General features: G+C 52.8%; 1 protein-coding gene across 3 annotated transcripts in view; it reads left to right on the top strand.

Moving 5' to 3' along the window:
- The first annotated feature begins 636 nt into the window (after positions 1 to 636).
- LOC116836189 (copine-5) overlaps positions 637 to 19944 on the top strand; it is a 177957-nt gene continuing 158649 nt past the window's right edge. For all 3 annotated transcript variants that reach the window (XM_032799648.2, XM_032799650.2, XM_032799649.2), the window contains exon 1: positions 637 to 816. In XM_032799648.2, the coding sequence (XP_032655539.1) occupies positions 710 to 816 (107 nt within the window). In that variant the 5' untranslated portion in view covers positions 637 to 709. The remainder of the gene's footprint in view (positions 817 to 19944) is intronic.

A 19944-nucleotide genomic window follows, 5' to 3' on the forward strand; every position in this document is an offset into this window, starting at 1 on the left:
ACACACAACAGATATGAAAATATACACAACCAACGCCACCCTCATATATAACATTCCTCTTGCAAACACACACACACAATGCACACATACACACACAGGGACAGCCACCCTCCCCACATACATAACACACCCTCACAAACACACAATGCGCACGCACACACCACCAAACGCACCCCAGTGACATGCCAAATACACCCCCCAAGATGACATGCCCCCCCCACATACAGTAGCCACACACAGCACACCACCAGTCCAACACACCCAAACACACAGCAACCCCCCACTGCCAGAAGGCTCCCACCTTCAGGCACAGGGACACTGGGCCACCAGACAAGCAACCCGCACCAGGCAGGCACCCAGCACAACGCCAAACCAGGGGCGCAGGGAATCCCCCAGCAAAAGCAGCCCCCCAAGTACACTCACACATGCGCACCACTCCCAGGGACTCACACAACATCCCCACCCCAGGCACCCCCTGAAAAGCTCCTGCCCGACCCGGCATGGGGGCAGCGCCTCGGGGCGGGGGCTGAGGGGCGGAGCCTGGCAGGCCGCCGGGGAGCGCTCCGGAGCCTGCCAGCCAGTGGTGCAGGGGGAGGGAGGAGCCGGCTGCGCGCCCGGCGCTGGCCATGCCCCGCTCGGTGCCTGGCTCTGAGCCCCCCGCAGCGCCCGGGCTGTGAGCGGGAGGCCCCGGGGGCGCGGCTGGACGCCCATGGAGGAGGCGATGGACAAGGGGGGCGACATGGCCTCGGTGAGCGACTTCGACCCCATCGCGGGCAGCATCCCGGCCACCAAGGTGGAGCTCACCGTCTCCTGCAGGTACGGGCAGCCCCGCCGCCACGGGGATGGGCGCTGCCGCGGGCCCGGGGGCAGAAAGTTTGTGCCTGTGCAGGGAGCCGAGGGAGGCGGGCCGCTGGGCTGGGGGTGAGCGGGGGTGGGGCAATGAGCCATCCCCATAGGCGCTGGCACTAGGGGTGCCGGGGGGCGGGTGGCTTCGGCATCCCCATCGGGAAGTGGTTTCCATCCCTGCCAGACTTTGCAGTTTGGGTCAATGGCTCTCAGCGCCCCGCTGTACACACTGGTCCAGCCCCCTGGGCGGGGGTCCTGGCAGGAGCGGAACTGGCTGGTGGCAGGGCCAGCCGGGGGGCTCCCAGGGCCGTGCCCCACGCAGGGAGCTGCCCTGGAGGCAAAACTGCCCCCTGCTGGCTCTGTGTGTGAGTGTGTCTCTGGGTGTGTATGTAGCGCTGTGAGTGTGTCTTGGGGTGTGTAGAGGGGTGTGTGAGCATGTAGCATATTCGTGTGTCTCTGGGTGTGTGTGTAGTGAGGTGTGTGAGCGTGTAGCATGTTCGTGTGTCTCTGTGTGTGTGTGTGTAGTGGTGTGTGTGTGTGTGTATATGGTGGGGTGTGTGAGTGTGTAGCGCTGTTTGTGTGTCTCTGGATGTGTGTGTAGTGGGGTGTGTGAGTATGACTCACTGGGTGTGCATCTCAGTGTATGTTATTCCGTAGCAATACGGAGCTCTGGGCTGTCTCCAGGACACAGGCAGTCCTGTATTGGTTCCCCCGAAATGCCATGGCTGGGGGAACATGGTGGTTCTCAGAGTTGAAATCAGCAGCAGCCCCCGTTGCTTTAGCAGAGCTGCTCCCCGCACCCCACAGGCTGTGCATCGTGCTCCCCCGCAGTGTTTACTTCTCCCCCCCGCCCAGTCTTGACAAGCAAACCCAGCAGGCTGGCTGCAGCGGGGCCAGGCACTCAGGGTGTTCTGATGCATGCCCTCCATGGCATGGGATCGGAGAGAAAGTTTCTTTGAGGCAGGAGCAGTCACCTGGATTGCAGCCCGGATCCCTGGCCTGGATCCGGTGAGGGTGGGGGTTTTAGTGCAGGCTCCATCCTGCAGTACTTACTCAGTCGAACTGATTCTTCCCTATGTGTCCCCGAGCTCTCTGTGCAGAGGGCTCTGCACATGGGAACGGGCGCAGCCCCCCAAAGGAGGGGTTGGGAGCCTGCAGAGAAGGGCAGGGGAGGAGAGAGGCACATGGGACAGGTTTTTAAGGGGATTTGGGCACCAGAGACCCAAGGGCTCCCATCTGGCCCAAGGTCTCTCCCCACTGACTCCGTGGAGATCTCCCAGCAAAGACAGTGCAGCCTGGGAGTCCTCCTGAGGATCCTGTGGGTGTGGGTCTGCCAGCCCCCGGCTCATTCAGCCCGAAGGGGACATCACAAGGGAGCCCCCCTGGAGATTTCCACCCCAGACCCCTCCCCCAGGGGTGAGCGAGTGGAGGGGGGGCACCAAATGACTATTTGGGCAAAGTGCACCAGGCACCAACGGGAGCTGTGTCCCTGTGCGGTGCTGGGTTTGGCTGACAGGCTCAGCAATCAGCTGATGTACAGGCTGGATTCCAATCTGTCACACGCTGGTGTAAATCCAGAGCAATGGAGTTACTTCAGATTTATGCCAGTGTATCCCAACCATGATCTCAGTTATCCCAGTGTAAATCTGGAGTAACTCCATTGTAACTTCTGATTGACATTGGGGCAAATGAGAGAATTGGGCCCAGTTCCAGATTTAAACGAATAACTCCCGGAGAGCAGTCTGGCCCTAGTGCGTTTATCCTCAGACTTAACATGCAGGGAGTAAATGGGGAGCCTTAAACTGCCGTACTCTGTTGTGAGCCTTGTTATATAGGTGCCACGCTCAATAAGCAGCATTATTCCTAATGCTACTTAAAAAAGAGACAGGCCTTTTCTTCCTTCGCTGGCTTGGATCAAAGAAGGAAAAATGTGTGTAGAAGAGAGAGAGTGAGCCAGATCCTCTGCAGGTGTAAACAGGAGCAGCTCCATTGGCTTTGATGGAGCCGCTATGGCTTACCCCAGCTAAGGATCAGGCCCGGAACCTGGGCCAGCCACACCCAGCTCGCCTCTTTCCACAGTGGCACGGGAAGTTCTTTTCCTCATGCGGCTGGGGTTCTGATATTTCATTGCAAGAAGCCCCAGCAGGTGCTTCCCCCTGGCTGTTTTTCTCCCTGCACTTAGAGCTGGAGATTGCCTGGGCGTGTGTTTGTGTCAGGTATTGCCAGGCGGAGATAAGCCAGACTGCAGCGAGAGGGGCACCCACTAACCTAGCGGGGTTGGCTTTACTGCCAGCACCTGCCCTGAGCCAGTCCTTTCGAGCAGCATCAGGATGTATCCAATTCCTGGAAGATGGAGCGTGGACCGAGGCTTAGGAGACATCTATCTGGAAGCACACAGTATAGGTAGAAGGATGCTCTTGTGATCTATCTATCTATCTATCATCATCTCAGAACTCCTGAATTGTATTATCAGCTCTGACGCTGATTTCTTGTGTGGCCTTGGACAAGTCCCAGACCTTCTCTGTGCCTCAGTTTCCCCACCATGCCTGGGAGTTGGTACATATGAGTTCCCGCCTTGCATGGGTGCTACGAGGATTAATTAGTCAATGTCCATAAAGTGTTTTGAAGATGAAAAGCCCTGTGGAGGTGCTAAAGATTATGCTCATTCTTTGCATCCCAGCACTGAGGTTTTGCTCTGTGCTGCAGCGGGGACGTGCTGGGAGCTCAGTTTACGTGGCCTAGCAATTGAGAGAGCTACAGAAGGGATATGAGACCCAAGTTCCTGATTTATACTGTCCAGAGCTAGTCAGAAATTGTCTATCAAAATTATTTTTTGGTGGAATGTGTCTGTTACAAGGAAAGGGACATTTCTGCAAAGAGAGTCTGGGTTTGTTTAAATTTTGGAGGTTTTCAGCAAAACCCCAAAATTGTTGGGGGGGAGGGGTTAGGCAAAGGAAGTTTAAATTTTCAGTTGCCAAGAACAGAAAAATCAGTTTTCAGTTTTTTGACAAAATTCCCCACAAATGCTCAAAGAAGAAATTTGGTAAAAATGAAAAAAAAACTTTTCATCAAAACTGTTCACGGGCAAAAGAAACCTTTTCCTGACCAGCTTTCCCACTGTCTTCCCTTCTTGGACCCGTGGTGTTCACTGGCCCTGGTGTCCACCATTCGTGTAATCTGCCCTCCAGGTGAGGCCTGGATCAAACTGCTACCTTGGGTCCTGTCTGCACTAGCAAAATGACTCTGTTCCCAGACTCAGTTGAGAAAGGTGGCTGGAACATGTCATGGTCTCATCTATATAAGCAAGGCTCAGTGGTAATTGTCCTTAGCTCTTCCTAGCACATTCCATCCTGAGATCTCCAAGCAGTCTACAGAGGAGGTCAGTTTCATCCTCCCCATTTTACAGATGGGGAAAACGAGGCACAGGGAGATGAAGTGACTTGCCCAAAGTCACCCAGCTGTGATGAGAACCAGGTTTCCTGAATCTCAGCCCAGTGTTCTAGCCACTGGATAATGCTGTCTCCTATGTGTTAAGTGTGTCAAGGCGCTGGGATGTTGTAACTGGAGGTTTTGCTGATTCTCACTGCTGAGGTGATTGAATCCCGTGGTGGAGGAGCCGCGTTTTGCAGCTAGAGGGGCTAAGGGTCATTGGTGGGGGCCTGGAGAGTGAGTGAGGTCAGCACTCACCGGGCCACGCTTGTTCCTGTCCCATGGGGCTGGGCCCAGCTCCCCATGCTGGGTGTTGCGCTCTGGTGCACAGGGTCACCGTGCCATTCAGGGTTGGCCTGGCCACCTCCTGTCATGAGGCTCTTCAGCCCCAAGTGTGGGGGAGGGGCAGTCACCCCCTACCCCATTAGCTTGGCCTGTGGAACCCAGGTTAGATACAAGCTGAGCGTGGACATGAGCCTGCAGGGGAAATATCCACAAAGGCGCGCCGAGGCCCAAGACTGGAAAAGCAGGGGGAGTCAGAGTCAGCACTGAGTGCTGGGAGTGCGTGGGGAGGTCCTGGACTGGTACCGCAGGGGGCTGTGAGTCGAGAGGAAGGTCACTGGCAGAGCTATTGGTACAGAGACAGAGGACTGGAAAAGCAAGAGGCGCTCCTGGTTGGGTGTTGGTCAGGATGGAGGGGCACCAGCAGAGCTGGGTGGGGGAGCTCAGGGCTGGGGCAGCAGGGGCTGCCGGTTGGGATGGAGGGGCACCAGCAGAGCTGGGCGGGGGAGGTCAGGGCTGGGGCAGCAGGAGCTGCTGGTTGGGATGAAGGGACACCGGCAGAGCTGTGCAGGGATCCAGGCTTGGCAGTCACTGTTGTCATGGGGGTTGAGGAGCATTGGCAGAGGGTGTGGATTAGCTGGCGCAGGCTCTGCCAGCGCCATGGCTCTAGTGATCAGCTTCTCACTGTGATGAACTCCAAGGAAGCAGGAGCCAGCGCAGCACAGCTCAGCAGCAGCCTGCTCTTCACCATCCCTTCAAGCCTCTCTCTGTGAGTCACCCTTCAGAGACCAGCTGTAACAGGAACCTTCACTAGACCGTGTGAGGGCAATGTTCATACCAGGGCATTGCCGAATGCACCACTCTATGACATCCCACACACATGGCTGACAGTGTCAAGGGGTCGGTGGACCAGGAAGTGATGTGGGGTCCAATCCAGGTCCCGCTGAGGTTGATGGCTTCCCATGATTGGAGGAGGGGAGGCAGACTTTTTTGAAGATTATTTCACTGCATTTTTGTGCTGAGTCCATCCTCGAGTCTGATTAGTGGGGCTGGCTGGAGCAGGATTCTGTGCTGATCTTCCATGGGGAGGAATAGTTTGTGCACCTTTATGATCTGTAAAGAATGACTGAACTTTTAAAAAGCTCTTTCCCCCTATTTGTTTTTAATAACAAGTTTTTCATGTTTTTTGCTGGAGGTCTTCTCTGGAGGACCAGAGTGTGACCTTTTTTTTTAATGGAAAGGGCGGAGTTGTTTGGCTCTTTAACTTAGAGAGCTTTCCTCCCAACGGTTTGCTAGGCCTTTGAGTTAACAAGGTATGAAGAAAAAACACCCAAAGAGTCTGGAGTAGCCTGAGTTAAATTCCCTTCCCCCTCTTAGTGCTCAGTGGTACCTGTGATGACTTAATCCTTCCAGTTTTCTGGTTGTCCTTAGAGACATCCAGGAAAACCAGGTAGACAAGACTTGAATTTCAAATTAAAAAACAAGCAGGGGAAAGATAATTTTTTTTAAAAAAGAACACAGCTAGACAGACACCCACATCTTGACACACACAGAGGCAGAAAGATACAGACCTTTCAGGCTTCCTTTATCTGTCCTCAAGAAGCCGAGGAAGGCGCAGCCATCAATCCCTCCTCCCCTCGGCATGTCAGTTGTCCCTCACTTTTCAATATTGCTTTGCAGTTTGTCTATGACAGTGGCTCATTTGCTGCTGACTGTCCCATTTCTTAGCAACAATCAACAATAGACATTCTGTGCCAGAGTCAAATGGCTTTAAAGAGGGATTAACTGGGGGCCTGAATACATTCAGAGGGACTCTTTCTTGCCCCACTCTCGGTCACACATGATGGATTAGCTGTTCCTGGGCTGCTGGAGCTACCATGCAGCAATCAGAGCGGCGTAGGGAACGGATGTGTTGTCTGCCTTGCCCAATCAGAGAGCAGCTCGCCCACATAACTAGTTTTTCTTTTGAAGCACATTGTGTTGGAAGCGTGTTTCCCTTTTAAAGCCTAGCGCGTCTCCATGGGAAATACTGGCTCCTAACTGAGGATGTGTTGTCTTCCAACTCGGATTGCTGAATTCTGCTCAGCTGTCGCTTTTGCTTACATAACACCCTGGGATGTAACAGCCTTCCCTCTTCACCTTTACTGGTGTTACTTCTCCCAGTGCTGTGATCGCAGGCTGGGATTCCTACCCCTAGTGACAAATGGGGAAACTGAGGCACAGAACAGGAAAATGACTCGTCTGAGGTCACATAGTGAAGGCCAGATCTTCACTGGTGTAAATGGTGTAAAACCACTGACTTCAACTGACAGCAGTTGAGGGTCTGGTCCAGGGGTCGGCAACCTACGGCATATGTGCCAAAGGTGGCACGCAAGCTGATTTTTGATGGCACGCGGTGCGGGCTGAGCCGCTCAGCCTGCCGCTGCTTTGGGGTTTCTGCTGCTGGCTCTTGCCAGCCGGGGTCCCACTGCCGGTCCCACTCAGCACCTGTTGCTGGCCTGGGTGAAGGAACCCCAGGCTGGCAGTGGGCTGAGACCCCGGCTGGCAGGAGCCAGCAGCCAAAATCCCAGAGAGGCAGCGGACTGAGCGGCTCAGTTGCTGGTCTGGGGTTCCGGCTGCTGGCTCCTTGCCAGCCGGGGTACCCGGCTGCCACAGCCCCACTCACCTTGCGCAGGCCCCCTGCCAGACAGGGTCCAGGCCTCCGGCCCTGCTCAGCCCTACCAGCCGCCAGCTCCACCTCAGCTGCTTACCTGGGGTTCCAGCCACTGACCTCCTACCAGCTGGGGTCTGGATCTCCAGCCTTGCTTAGCCTGCTTTCTGGGCTGGAATCCCAGCAGGCCACCTTGGGCTCTGCTTCTGGCCTTGGATCACTGCTCTGCAGCCTCCCTGCTGTGGCCTACTGTCCCCAGCCTGGGACAGTGAGGGTTGCACACAAGGCAAGAGGGGGTGCAGCCAGGGCCAGGGCCGGCTCCAGGGTTTTTGCCGCCCCAAGCAAAAAAAATAAAATAAAAAATAAATTAAAAAAGGAGGGCTGGCGTGCCACTGCCAAAGCAAGCAAACAAAGAAACAAAAAAGCCAGAGCGCTGCCCCTTGAAAAGTGCCGCCCCAAGCACATGCTTGGAACGCTGGTGCCTAGAGCCGGCCCTGGGTGCAGCTCAGCACCCCCATCTTAAAATTGCTTATGTCAGATCACACTGTGTTTGACCTTGTGCCTGCCTTCTATTGCCATTTTTTCCCCATTGAGAGCTGAAGGGAACATTTGACAAAATGGCAGCTCCTAAGAAAGCGAGGCTAGATGTCTGATCATTTCAGCCTGCTTTGACAGACACAGTTGGATTTATTGAAAAGAAGGACTGTGCTATTTGTGCTTTCTGTTATGAAAGTGTTGTTTGTCGCATGTCAAGTGTTCGACGACATTTTGAAACAAAGCACAAGAAAAGCTTTCTTGACGAAGCAGACAAGACTGAATCAATCAAAAAGGCAGTAACAGCCTATGAGAAGCAAAGCAGTGTTTTTAAAAGCTTAAGTGTAAGTAAAAATCAGGCTACAGAAGGAAGTTACAAGATTGCACAGTGCAATCTTGTAAACGGAAAGCCGTTTACAGATGGGGAATATATAAAAACTTTTTCTCAGCAGTTCGGAGATTTTGTTCAATGATTTGCCAAATAAAGACACAATCATATCTAGAATGAAAGAACTGCCCATCTCTGCCAGAACAGTTGAGAGACGCATAAGTGAAATGGCAGAAAACATTAAGGAAAAGCAGATGACTGCACTGAAAGACATAGCAGTGTTTAGTGTTGCAGTTGATAAGAGCATGGATATAAACGATGTTCCGCGTTTGGCAGTTGTTGCAAGATATTGTGCTTCCGATGAAATCCAAGAGGAACTTTGTTGCCTAAAACCCCTGCATGGCACAACAGAGGGGAAGATATACTGGAAAGTTTTGTAAACCATTTTGAAGAACGAGGAGTTGACATCAGAATGATATTTTGTGTGACAACAGATGGTGCTCCTGCCATGGTTGGAAAACAGAAGGGATTTGTAAAGTTACTTGAAGATCAAATTGGCCATCCAAAAGTCAAATTTCACTGTATCATCCATCAAGAAAACAAGTGCTAAAATTTCTAATTCAGAGCTTAGTAATGTGATGAATACAGTGGTGTGAATTGTGAATTTCCTTGTTGCTCGATCTGCTTTGACTCACAGACAATTTCAGGCACCACTAGAAGAGATGGACGGTGCTTATAATGACATCCCACTTCACAGCAACATTCAGTGGCTAAGTCGTGGCAAGGTTTTGGTGCACTTTGTAAACTGTTTTGATGCAGTCAAGGCCTTTTTGTCAGAAAAAGAACAAAACTACCCCAAACTGGATAATGACAAATGGCTGTGTAAGCTCATGTTTCTAACTGACATCACTGCTCACCCAAACGAACTCAACCTCTGTCTCCAGGGTGCAGGGCAAACAGTTCTGGATCTTTATGAAGCCTGGAAAGCATTTGTTGTGAAACTAGCAGTTTTTTCCAGGGATATTCAAACTTCTACTTTCCGCTACTTCCAACTCATAAAAGAGCTATCGACACGTTGCACTTTCAATGTTGATGACATTGGAAAGTACATGGAATCAGAATTTTCTCACAGATTTCAAGATTTCCAGCGATTTGGCCTATGCTTTCTTTTCTAATTAAACCTGAAAAGTTCAACAAAAGTGACTTGGATTTGTCTGTATTTCAGTGGAGGGGTGTTGAAGATTTTGAAATGCAACTCATTCAGTTAAAAAGCTCAGAATTGTGGACATCAAAGTTTGTGGATCTGCGGAGCACACTTGACGCTACTGAGAGAGATCACGGGGCCTCTATTCTGACCTGCTGGACATCCCTGCCAGTGAAATTTAACTGTTTGAAGAAAATTGCATTTGCAGTGCTTTCAGCATTTGAATCCACATACCTGTGTGAACAAGTATTTTCACACACGAAATCTGTCCTCTGTCCCTCTCAGAGATGGTTAACAACTGATCACGCAGAAGCCTGTGTGCAGCTTAAAGTATCCAAATACGTGCCAGTCAGTGGAAAACTCAGCAAGGAAAAGCAAGGGCAAGGATCACACTAAACTGATAAGATCTACATTTTAATTTAATTTAAAAAAAGCTTCTGAAACTTTTTGAAAACCTTGTTTACTTTACATGTAACAGTAGTTTGGTTATATATTATAGACTTATATAGAGAGATCTTCTAAAAAATGTTAAACTGTATTACCGGCATGCAAAGCCTTAAATTAGAGTGTATAAATGAAGACTTGGCACATCACTGCTGAAAAGTTGCCGACCCCTGGTCTGGTCCTTTCAGTGGCAGAAAGTCCAGGCCTGAACGCTAGTCCCTTGCGCTAACCACTCAGTACCACTACTGCACGACACCTAGTGACATGCAGGTACCATCTGTGCCTGCAGGGCTTCTCCCATTGTGCCCTGAATTAGGAGAGACATTTCATTAGTGCGCTAGGTTACCAATGGCTGCCTTGGCACATACCCTTCCAGCTTTGGCATCTAAGTAGAACAGACTATGGCCAAGATTCCAAGGATGGGGGCCTGACAGGGGCCAGAAAGGAATTTCCTCATCTGTCACTCTACTGTTGCACAGGACAGCTGTGTTTTGGGTGGGCGGTGTCTGTTTTCTCTCCTCTGAGCACTGATCCTTTAGCAGGATGCAAGACAAGATGGCCTCATTGGGAGGTTGGACAAGGGAGCACATGGCATGTAGGACTCCTGCTCTCTTGTAGGAAGCGGGCTGTCAGATCACACGATCTGGTGCAGGGCTGGGAACTAGACAGAGCAATGACCTGAAAGCCTTTGGCAGGAGGCAGGAGCCCGTCAGTCCTGAGCCGGTCCATGTGGCCAAGTGTGGCTTTGTGTCCTGCTGGCAGCTGGAACATGTGGAACAGTTTGTGAGAATGTTGCTGCCTCTGCGCTCATGGGGTTGGTCCATCTCTCAGGCAGTAGGGACCCCACCCAGGTGCATTCCTAAGGGATGGGCCGGGTGTATCACAGCAGGGAAAGTGGAAGAGGTCAGGGAGGCAGGCAGTGGCAGTGACTTTGGTGGGCAAAGCAGCCTGAGGCCAGGAATGCAGCAGGAGCTGTGGAGAGACGAAAGGTCAGGGTGGCGAGGAGGGGAAGGAGCTGTCTGGGGGACATCGGGGCACGTGAGAGCAGCCGGGGCTGTTTGTCATTGCTGCTCCGAGCTGCAGAGGTGGGTTTTGTTTCCCAAATGCCTTGACTTAGAAGCACGAGGACCCACTGACAGTCGCTAGAACTTGTGCTCCTAGATTGCCAGGAGCCTCTAAGAGATCCTGCTTGCAGGGAGAAGGGAAAGGCTATTTCACTGATGTAATGAAAAAGTGGGCTGCCAGAGTCTTGTGGTGAATATAAATTCCAATCCATAATATATGATACCCCAAGCTAATAGATTTTAATGACAAATCACAGCTGAGGAGCAATAGATAGCAAGCCGGCTGTTCTGGGGGCCACCTAGCTCCTAGGCAGAGGTGAGCCAGCACCCTGCCCAGAGAGAGGATTATGACAGGCTGAGTCATTTAACTGAGGCAAGCCTTGGGCAGCATGATTTGGTGTCACTCCAGGGATTTACACCAACTGAGGATCTGGCCCAATGTTTTCTGTGAGTTTGAATGGCTTATAGGGACTGGAAATGAGATCTGCCCCCTGGTTACAGGCTCCAATCCAGTGCACGCTGATGTGGATGGAAGCTGATGCCATCTGGCACCCGGTTGGCAGATCTCAGTCCAGTCGCTAATGGACACGCATCCACGTCACCACAGCAACCAGCACTGCTGGTGCTAATTGTCCCCGGATGGGAGTCCCAGCAGAATGGCCATGGAGCCTGGACCCCCTCTCACACCGAGACAGGGGCACCACAGAAGAGGTCTAAGCACAGGGCAGGGTAGCTAGCCCTGCTGGTGCTGCGCCCATGCTGTAAACAGAGAGAGTGTCAGACCCCAGGGCTGCCAGATGGAACCTGCCATGACAGCCTGGGTAAAAGCAGCAGAGAAAGGGGGCTGTAGCCTCCCTTTCCAGGTGTAGCCTGGTGGAGGCCGGCGACGGTGAGATAGCAGGGGGTGTGGACAAACAGGTAGCAGCCCTGCCGAGGGGAGCAGACAGGATGACAATGTCTAGGGTCCTGATTCTCCTCTAACTTACACTGGTAGCTCCAGTGCAGTCAGTGGAATCATACGCAGGACCAGTGTCAGTGAGAGAGGAATCAGGCTGCTCGAATCCAGCGAGGAGCGAGCTTCACAATGGACCAGACCCACAAAGCTGGTGTAAAACACTGCGGCTCCATTGACATCAATATCACTATGCTGATTTACACCAGCTGAGCGTCTGGTCCAATGCCTGGAGTGTTGGGGAAGCCCCTGCAAGACTGAATGCTTGCCTGAACCTTATCGCTCTAATAGGAGGCTGCAGCCTGGGCTGGGACTCAGGTGGGCTTCTGCTAAGTGCAGCCGGGGCCCAAGAGGTGCCGAGGTCTGAAGGAACGATAGTGGGCCCTGGTTGAGCTTTTTGAGATCTCCTACCCATGTCGGGTCCAGCCTGAATACTGAGGGAAGGTCCATCCCCAGCAGAACTATGAAATTCCTCCTAACCCCATGTTCCTTGGCTCTACCCTGCTCTCAGAGAGCCATCTCCACTGAGGAGCAGAACGGTGCAGTGTGGAGACTGGCAGAGCTGGGATCTGGGCTGGAACCGTCCCAAAGTTCTGGAGGTTCGGGATGAGGTGTTTGGCCCTGCCACAGCTTTAGAACATGTGTATGTGTGAGAATTTCAGGCTAGTCTGGGAACAGCCGTGAAAACAGTCGGGGTATCAGTCAGTCCTAGTTCCGTTTCTGCAATCTCTCAGCAGCCTGGGCTGGCCTTACGCATGGCCTTCAGCTCAGATTTCAATCCCTCAGCCGTAATATTGACTTGGAGCAAATGGAGATGGTGTTGGGGGATTTCTCCAGGGATGCTGTTCTGGGCTCAGGGGTCCTTGGTGTGGGGAGAGCTTCAGGGGAGGAGGGTGAGGTCTAAGGCAGCTAAGGGACACACGAAGGCTGAGAGTAGCAACGCTGTCTGTGGAGGCTGTAAATCAGACCCAGGGTGCCCATTGATTCTGTTCTACTATAAGGAAAAACTACAGGGGCACTGCCTAACCCTGGAGCTGACAGGGCCCCAGAGCTGAGCAGCTCCCCATGGGCCTGTAGACAGGATTAGAGCATTTCTCCGATGGCTTGCCTCAGCGCCCACCAAACAGGCCCGTATCCTCTCGCCAGGGCAGCCATGCACGCAGCACACATCCGCTTTTAGCAGTGTCTTCGGCCACAGAACTTACCCAACCATTCATTGTGTAGCAAGTCAGATAATTAGCTCCTTATATATAATCCACTGGGTGCGTTCCTCTTGTAACAGTGGTTGGGCAGGAAGCTGTTTTTGTTTGGGGGTGTTTTGCCCCAGGAAGGAGAAAAGATACAAAAATCAAATTAAAATAAATTCTTTCTGCTCCGCAGAAGTTGGACTGTTTTTCTAACCCTGCCTGTATTCCCTGTGATTGTATCGCACTGCTGTAATTCACCTAGAGACTGCTTCTTAAGAAGTGTTCGGGATAAGTGATTCCATTTCACTTGGGGGTGGGAGGAAGGAGTGAGAACTTGAGCAGAATTTCAGATTCCAAACACATTTATGACCTGAAAGCTCCCCCCTCCGCGTCACTACTTATAGCTATGGAATTACTCTGGTGTTAAACCTGCTCCAGGAGATCAGAGTCAGGCCACGGGCCTGGTTCTGATCTCAGTGATTCTGGTGTAAATCAAGAGTCACTGTAGAAATCTCTGGAGTAGTTATTGGTGTAACTGGTGTGAGAGCAGAATCTGGCAGTCTGTGTAAATTCGTGACAGGTGGCTACACTGATTTACACCAGCTGAGGATCTGGCTGATAATTTTTCCTCCTGTCTCTTGTGTGTGTCCGAGTTCCTCACATGGTGATTGATGTCTGATTTGCCACTGTAACCAGCGAAGGAATTAATTCTGAATCCCTCTCCTATGGAAATCACTGGATCAGAAAATGAAGAGGCTTTGTCTGGAGCTGTACAACTTGACCTTGGTTTTCAAAAAGAAAAACGGGTGGGGGAGCCAATAAACCGTGATGTCAAGTGGGTTTTTTCCTGTTCATTTGAGATTTGATTTGATTTTTTTCTGTTAAGGACCTGGGCTGATGGATTCCCCTCCCCCCTTTCCTTTGTGTTCCCCTCCTCAGCTGTTTGCACTACCCCTAATCAGGCTGACTTTTAGGAGAAAAACAAAAAATCAGCCCCCTAGCCCCAAATCATAGGTGTGTTTGTTTCCTTAAAATTCCACTTTGTCCAGGCGCTTCCACATGGGCTTCAATAACAGAGCACCCCCTGCTGGCAGAGGCTGGCACTGGAGTAGCTAGGAACTTCCCATAAAGCCAGCGCTCCTGCGCCATTCCCTTCTTGCACCCCCTCCTGGCAGAAGCTGGTATTTGAGTCCCTGGAAGTCCCTTACAGCCAGTGTCCCAGGATTGTGCCCGCAGCGCCCCCTGCTGGTGGATTTTGGGACTGAAGATCACTGCTACTAGCTCTCCATGGCCTGACTCCTGGAATCATAATATAGAGACAGAAAAGACCTACCAGGATTAGGTCCCATGTGGACCATCTCCCTGGTGGCTCATCAGGTCTAGTTCTACACTCTGGTTGGGCTGTCTCCCACAGATCCTGTGCTCCCATAGCCACTGTGTTCTGTAGCAACTCCTTTTGGCTCAAGTTGGTCCTGGGGTGGGTGGATCTTCTGAGCAGGGGTTTCTTCCCAGCCAGAGCTCATTCCCTTTTCCCTGCAGCGAGGCTGGGATGGGAGTACTGAGAGCCCCCCAGAACCAAGCTCTCTCACCACTCTCCAGGGCAATGCAAGCAGGCAAAGGCTGACCCACGCCAGAGCTCTGGAGTGGCTGAGAGCTCTTCCGGAGCTGACACTCCTGTGCTAGCCCCTTCATTGCCTCTTGCCACTGCCAGCTGGTGCTGGACTGGGCCAGAGCCTCCCCGTGGTCTCTGCTGCTGTGTTCTTCTCTTCATCCTTCTGGCTGACAGACTTGCTCCTGGAGCAGCTCAGCATTCCTACCCGGGGCCCTGCGGAGCCCATCCCCAAGCATGCCGAGGTACATACACAGCGTCCCCGTGTTTCCTTTATTCCGACTGCCCTCTCGGTGGCTGGAATGCCATCAGCTGTGAGCAGCCAGCTGAGCTGGCTCCCAAAGGATAAATTCCTACATGCATTAAGGACATGGTCCTGTGGGAGCTGAGCGGCCCTTTGGATGTACTCAGCACACCTCTGGATCGGGCTCCTAAGAAGTGCCTGAGGAAGAGGCCGGTGAGACTATTGACATACAGCTGGTGCTTAGAGGGACCTGGGAGCCGGGGCTTATCTTTGCTCAGCTGTATTTGTAGACTGACTGGAGCAGGGCACAGCATCTCTGGCTGCCACTTTGCACTTGGTAGGCATCTAGGTGCTAGAAGTATTTTTGGAGAGCCCCGGAGATAAGATGAGGCCGCACTGAGGAATCTCGTCATCCTCTCTTGGCCCAGGGTTGATCAGCCAGTTGGTTAAGGAGACCACGGCGCCCAGCTCCCAAAGGTTCTTCCCCATTTGGCCACAGGATATTGGCTCAGTAGCTCGAGGGGTGAGCTGGGTACCTGGAAAGTCCTGGAGACTGGAGTCCCCTGCTCGGCTATGAGGCGGGACAAGGGAGGTGCGGGCACGCTCAGCTGACACAACAGTGATTCTATAGATGTGCATGGCAGGTGCCTGGCGCTCTTCTGTGCTCAGCAGTATGAGGGCAGCAAACTGACCCGGCACTTCCAGGTCGAGTGGAGTGCTGGGCTTGTGGCTGAGGCAGAGCACGGGGCCTCAGGCACTGGGGGCTCAACTCCTGACTCCGCGCAGGAGTCGCTGGCTGACCTCGGAGGCTTGCTTGCACTGTCCCCAGCTCCCTTGTGCTGAGCTTGTCTATTTCCACTGTAAGCTCCCTGAGGCAGGGGCTCTTCCCTATGCCGGGATGTGCAGCACCAAATGCCATGGCTGTAATGGTCCAAATAGAGCCAAATCTCCCCCAGCTCCCTGGGCCTTTCCCAGCTGTGTTCTGGGGAGGGCTCCGGGGAAGAAGGGGCAGCAGTTCTGGGACTGCGGCACAGTTCGTGCACAGCCAGTTAGGGGATCTCCGCAACACCTGCTCTGGAGCTCAGCAGGCAGCTGTGGCATGGGATTTTGGGGTCCTTCAGCTGCCTCCATTGGTGAGCTTAGGAGCAGCTAAGGAAGGCGAGAGTCATGGGAGTGCTCCGCTCACAACTGAGCTGCCCTGGGTACAAAGAGCCCGGCGCTCATCTGAGGGCACCTCTCCAGTGCAGGGGGCTGTGGCGTCTGATCGGCCTGGTGACCTGTGCTGAGGTGGGCACTCTCATCAGATCAGGCCTCCCAAGGGGAAGCAGGGGAGATGCAGCCAACCCTCCCCTCCTGGCATCGCCAGCCAAGCTCCCGGCCCTGGTTCCCTGGCCTGCCCACATGTGATTAATGGGCCAATCTGTCTCAGCTAACAAATCAGCTGATGCCCATTAGAGGTCTGTGGGCTGCTTGCCAAGTCCTGGGACGTGCTTCGATGGGCTAATCTAATGCACCACATGGAGTAGGGGAGGAGGGGCAGGACTGAAACATCAGCAAACCGCTCCCCCCAGCTGGGGGTCCCTGGATGAGCTTCCCCAGGGACCTGAGCCCTCATGGTGCTTTGCCCCTGATGCAGCCCTGTGTCTCCTGCTCTCCCCACTTGCCTTGGGCGGAATCACCTGTCTGCTCACAGAGGACCCCTTCAGGCTCTCTGACATGGGCACAGCTGCCTTCTGGCCTGTCCACTCAAATCACTGCCCTGGTCTCCCAGGGCCTTCATGACCCCATCTACATCCAAGATCTCTAACCTCCCACCACTGCCACCTCTCAGCTGCCTGCTCCCCGCAGCCTCTCTCAAGGTCTGTACTATTGCTGCTGACCCACATCTCTGGAAGGGTTTCCTTGCCCACCCCTCGCGCTCCCCCCAAACAGTACCAAACCCACCCCATCCACACTGCCTATTAGCAGCCTTCTAGCCTCCCCTAGCCCAGCATCCACGCTCTGTCTTCCTGCGCCCCTCCCTCCCCGCCTCTTGCTGCCATGGGCTGGGAGCCAGCTGCATGGCTCCATGTTACAGGTCACATAACATTGTTCGGGTTTAGACCCCCATTGTAACTGCTGTTCTGAGCACCCCTCCCAGTCAGGAGTTTAGCTACCCTGCAGCCCCGTGGAGTAGCACCCCCCTTCCTTACACATTGCCCAGGGCGTCCCCACTCAGCGCATGCTGGGCCAACAGGCTAGTTCTGATCTGCCTTGCAAGAGCTACAGGTAACTGTGCTCCTGGATTGGCCATCTGCAGGGATTGCACCTGGAACCTGTGGATCTAAGAGTATCAAATGCTACTGCTAGAACCAAAGAGCTGGAAGGCACTAGCAGACTCATGGACCACTTGCTGGAAGCCTACTCATCTCTTCTTTCTCCTTGTGAATGATTGCAGTTTCCACTGGGTTCTCATGAAATGCAGCCACCTCTAGGGCGGAGCCCAGCAGTTGTTGGACAGCTGACAGTAACAACAGTCCAAGCAGGAAGTGAATGAGACTGCTGCGTACTGGCACAAGAGAAATCACAGGGGAGGAGAGAAATTCGCTGAGTAGGAGACTGGCCAGGGTTCTGTGATTAACATCCCTTCTCAGGGAATAGAACTAGGAGCCCTGGTGCCGACTGCCCTGCTCTAGCGACTGGTCCGCGTTTCCAGGTGTGTGGATCAGGGCAAAACCCACAAAACATACAGTGAAAATCCCCCGCCCCAGTCCTTCTGACTCAGCTGATTGTAGCTGGAGGCCTTTGCAGTTCTCCTGGGGCAGAAAGAAAACTCCTAGGGCTACGGGAGTGCAGCTAGCTGTGAATCGATGCGCTGAGCTGGAATGGGTCCCAGCCTTGGTCGATGGGTGTATCAGATGCTGGTAGAATGAGCTCTCGCTCTGATGAGAAAACCTCCTGAAACCTGTCTGGGCTAATTAAGAGACATGGTGGGAAACTCCAGCCCAGGGAAGCCAGACCAAAGAACCTCTCAGCATCTCTTTAACTAGGCCTCAGGGCCTGACTGTGCTAAGCAGTCGCTGTGCAGGCATCATCTCCCTTCAGCACTGAGTCTGGAGAGAGATGGCTCCAGGAAGAGGGAAATCTCCTGGCCTGGGACAACCTACAGAGTGGCTTAAACCAGAAACCAACAACTGAAGGCACCACCTGGGAGCAGGGCCTAGCAGCCAGGACTCCTGGGTACCAGTCCTGGCTCTGAGGCGGAGTGTGGCCTGGAGATTAGGGCAGGGTGGGGGGATTGTGACTCCTGGCATCTCTTGTTAGTTCTGCCATCAACTCATTTTGTGACCCTGGACTTGTCCCCTGTAAGTCAGTTTCACTGTCTGTAAAAGCGGATGATTGATACCTGCCTGCCCATGGGCGGTGCTCAGCAATTCCTGGCAGAAAGGTGCTATGTGAGTCCAGCACTACTGCCTGGCTGGCCCGGGCCCAGCATCCTGAATCTTCCCAGCCAAAGCCAACAGCAGCCCTGAGATCATTTCCCTTTCGCTGCATTGGGTGCTTGGGCAGCCTTCAACTCTTGGGGAAACTCCACATCCTGGGCTTACACCTGGCTGGGCTACCGTCGGGTTATTCAGGAAGCCAGACTAGATTATCACAATGGTCCATGCTGGCCTTGGATCTGACTAATATTACAGCATCCCCATGTGCTATACAAATGTCTGGGAGGCAGGGCCATGCTGTCCCCCTTTTATAGATGGAGAAACTAAGGCACGGAGAAGTGAAGCGAGTTGCCCAGGAACATAGAGCAAGTCAGTGGCAGAGCAGAGATAGGAACAGAACCCAGGAGTCCTGGCTCCCTTCCCCTCTGCTCTAACCCACTAGACCCCACTCCCCTCCCAGAGCCAGGAAGAGAACCCAGGAGTCCTGGCTCCCAGTCCCCCCTGCTCTAACCACTAGACCCCACTCCCCTCCCAGAGCCAGGAAGAGAACCCAGGAGTCCTGACTCCCAGCTCCTTCTCACCTTTATGGATTCAGGCTCTGCCCTGATAATAAATAATCTGCAAATGGTATAAGGGGGGGAGGGATAGCTCAGTGGTTTGAGCGTTGGCCTGCTAAACCCAGCATTGTGAGTTCAATCCTTGCAGGGGACATTTAGGGAACTGGAGTAAAAATCTGTCTGGAGATTGGTCCTGCCTTGAGCAGTGGGGGTTGGACTAGATGATTTCCTGAGGTCCCTTCCAACCCTGATTTTCTATGATAAGCAAGGGCGGCTCCAGGCACCAGCACACCAAGCACGTGCCTGGGGCAACAAGCCACTGGGGGCGCTCTGCCAGTTACCACAAGGGCAACAGGCAGGCTGCCTTTGGTGGCATGTCTGCAGAGGGTCTGCTGGTCCCACGGCTGCGGCAGACCTCCCACAGGCAAGCCTGCCTACCGTGTTTGGGGCAGGAAAATACTTAGAGCTGCCCCTGATAAGAACATAAAAACAGCCATACTGGGTCAGATAAAAGGTCCATCTCGCCCAGTATCCTGTCTTCTGACAGTGGCCAATCCAGGTGCCCCAGAGGGAATGAACAGAACAGGGAATCAAGTGATCCATTCCCAGCCTCTGGCAAACAGAGGCTAGTGACACCATCCCTGCCCATCCTGGATAATAGCAATTGATGGACCTATCTTCCATGAGTTTATCTAGTTCTTTTTTGAACCCCATTATAGCACTGGCCTTCACAACTTCCTCTGGCAAAGAGTTGCACAGGTTGACTGTGCATTGTGTGAAAAAAATATTTCCTTGTTTTTGTTTTAAACACTTCCTTATTTACTTTCTCCACACCAGTCATTATTTTATAGACATTTATCCCCCTTTAGTCATCTCTTTTCCAAGCTGAAAAGTCCCAGTTTTGTTAATCTGTCCTCATACAGAAGCTGTTCCATACCCCTAATCTTTTTTGTTGCCTTTTTCTGAACTTTTTCCAATTCCAATATATCTTTTTTGAGACGGGGTGACCAGATCTGCCTACTGTATTCAAGAGGTGGACATATCATGGATTTTCTCTGTTATTATCTATCCCTTTCCTAATGATTCCCAAAATTCTGTTTGCTTTTTTGACTGCCGCTGCACATTGAGTGGATATTTTCAGAGAACTATCCACAATGACTCCAAGATCTCTCTCTTGGGTGGTAACAGCTGA

This window comes from Chelonoidis abingdonii, chromosome 4 (assembly GCF_003597395.2).
Source record: "Chelonoidis abingdonii isolate Lonesome George chromosome 4, CheloAbing_2.0, whole genome shotgun sequence".
Taxonomy (NCBI): Eukaryota; Metazoa; Chordata; order Testudines; family Testudinidae; genus Chelonoidis; species Chelonoidis abingdonii.